Source organism: Fusarium phalaenopsidis (genome assembly GCF_050370095.1).
Source record: "Fusarium phalaenopsidis strain FUZ10S chromosome Unknown contig_32280, whole genome shotgun sequence".
NCBI lineage: Eukaryota > Fungi > Ascomycota > Sordariomycetes > Hypocreales > Nectriaceae > Fusarium > Fusarium phalaenopsidis.
In genome coordinates, this window is record NW_028145416.1 from 66,786 (window position 1) to 69,061 (window position 2,276).

A 2,276-nucleotide genomic window follows, 5' to 3' on the forward strand; every position below is an offset into this window, starting at 1 on the left:
CGGGTTTAAATGCAACCTCCGAATTGGCGAGTCTGTTGCGCTGGCCTAGCCAGACAGATACGAGGGTCATCGAACTGGGGATTTGACCAGTCTTGGTCAAGTGCCCCAGCTGGTACCAGTTGCCCATCCATGTGTACAGATGCTCGATCCCCCGCGGGGACTTGGACGATTTTCCATCCATCATCATTCTTCCTCTAGAGCCTTTGATCAATACTAGCTCGTCAGACTGACCCTTTCTGGAATACTCAATTAGCGAACATGAGCTTTCTCACGCAGATTCTCAGCTGCATTGGTGCAAGTCTATGGGGCTCTATCATTGCTACGGGCTCAGGCATTTACCTTGCTGCTTTCGCCCTCGCCTTGGCACCAGTGGCCTTAAGTCTCCAGCGCTCAAGAAATGACAAAGACCAAGCAGTGCCCCTTGCAAATCCATCCGGATCACTGTTTGCACGTAACAGAACCAGGGTTTGGCCGACATTGACCGCAGTCTGGACAGGCACTGACGTAATAAAGAGAAACTTCGTCAAGCTCAGCAGAGAGATTTTGGCCAAAGCCAGGAGCCGCTTCCCTGACCAGCCCTTTCGTCTAATCACAGACTGGGGGGAAGTCCTTATCCTTCCTCCAGAGTTTGCCGATGAGATTCGCAATGACCCAAGGTTGAGCTTTTCAAAAGCTGCGATGGTGGTGAGCATCAACACGTATATGCAGGCAATCTTTCGGACCACACTTAACCAGGTAAATTAACAGGACAACCACGCTGGAATTCCAGGATTTGAAACCGTTAGCCTCGTCGGTCGTGAGGATCAACTCATCCAGAAGGTTGCTCGAAAGCATTTGACTAAGCATCTTGGTAAGTGATTCCCCGTGGCTTAGGAGATCAATACTAACCGACTATTAAAAGCAATGGTTATAGAGCCTCTATCGAGAGAAACAACGATTGCCGTATCTCTAAACTTTGGTGAATCAACTGGTAAGCACTCAGCTGTCCTTTGACAAAACATGGCTAACAAGTAGACACCCAAAGAATGGAAACAGATACGCCTGAAACCCGCGATTCTGGACATCATTGCTCGAATCTCGTCAAGAATCTACCTCGGAGAGCAGCTATGTCGTAACGAGGACTGGCTCAAGATCACCAAAACTTATACAACCAATTTCTATACCGCTTCAACAAACCTGCGCATGTTTCCTCGGTCCGTGCGTTTCCTGGCTCACTGGTTCTTGCCCGAGTGCCAAACGCTCCGACATGAGCGCAACGAGGCAAGCAAGATCATCATGCCATTGATACAGCGCCGCCGAGAGCTCCGACAGGCAGCGATCGCAGGCGGCGAGCCTGTGCCTATATTCAATGACGCTTTAGACTGGTCTGAGCAGGAGGCTGCTGCTACTGGTAGCAGCTTTGACCCGGTTATCTTCCAGTTGACTCTCTCTTTATTGGCAATCCACACAACCTACGACCTGCTACAGCAAACCATGATTGACCTCGGCCGAAATCCGCAGTTTATTGAGCCTATCCGGGAGGAGGTCGTTCAGATCCTCGCTACTGATGGTTGGAAGAAGACATCACTCTTCAAGATGAAGCTCCTGGACAGCGCGATCAAAGAGACTCAACGCCTAAAGCCGGGCAGCATAGGTGCGTCATTTCCTCTTCTTGCCCTTTGAGCCCTAGTCGAGGCCCATGATGCACAAGGAGGAAGCCTAGTCACGAGGGGCAGTTTGACAAACCTTGCTGGCCTCTCTATTACGCCCGAAGTGCTTTGTTGGTCATGTGTCTTCCTGGGGCTTTAATCTGAAAACAAGGTCTTATAGACTGCTAATTGATAACTCTTGCTTCACGTACAGTGACAATGAGACGCTATGTGACCGAAGACATAACACTTTCGAGCGGTCTTGTACTCGCAAAGGGCACTCGGTTGAACGTCGATAACCGGCGCCTCAACGATGCCAACATTTATGAGAACCCCGATGTTTACAACCCTTATCGGTTTCTTGAGATGCGTTCGGAGCCCCAAAAGTATCATATGGCACAGCTCGTTTCAACGAGTTCGAATCACCTCGGTTTCGGGCACGGAGAGCATTCATGCCCGGGCCGCTTCTTCGCCGCCAACGAGATCAAGGTAGCTCTCTGTCATATCCTGGTTAACTACGACTGGAAACTGGCTCCTGAGACTGAGACGAAACCGGATACCAGGGGGATGATTGCCAAGTCAAGCCCGGCGACGGATATCTTGGTTCGGCGACGAGCTCGCGCGGAGATTGATTTAGATTCACTTTGA

The 2,276-nt window shown here is 50.5% G+C and overlaps 1 protein-coding gene across 1 annotated transcript; it reads left to right on the top strand.

The window, feature by feature from the left end:
- Nucleotides 1-258: 258 nt before the first annotated feature.
- On the top strand, nucleotides 259-2,276 carry LRP88_01750 (cytochrome P450; the record flags this gene model as incomplete). Its single annotated transcript, XM_083238426.1, has 6 exons — nucleotides 259-379; nucleotides 488-684; nucleotides 748-850; nucleotides 902-970; nucleotides 1,025-1,633; nucleotides 1,843-2,276. 6 exons carry the CDS (start codon nucleotides 259-261, stop codon nucleotides 2,274-2,276), a joined length of 1,533 nt encoding a protein of 510 aa, XP_083105812.1.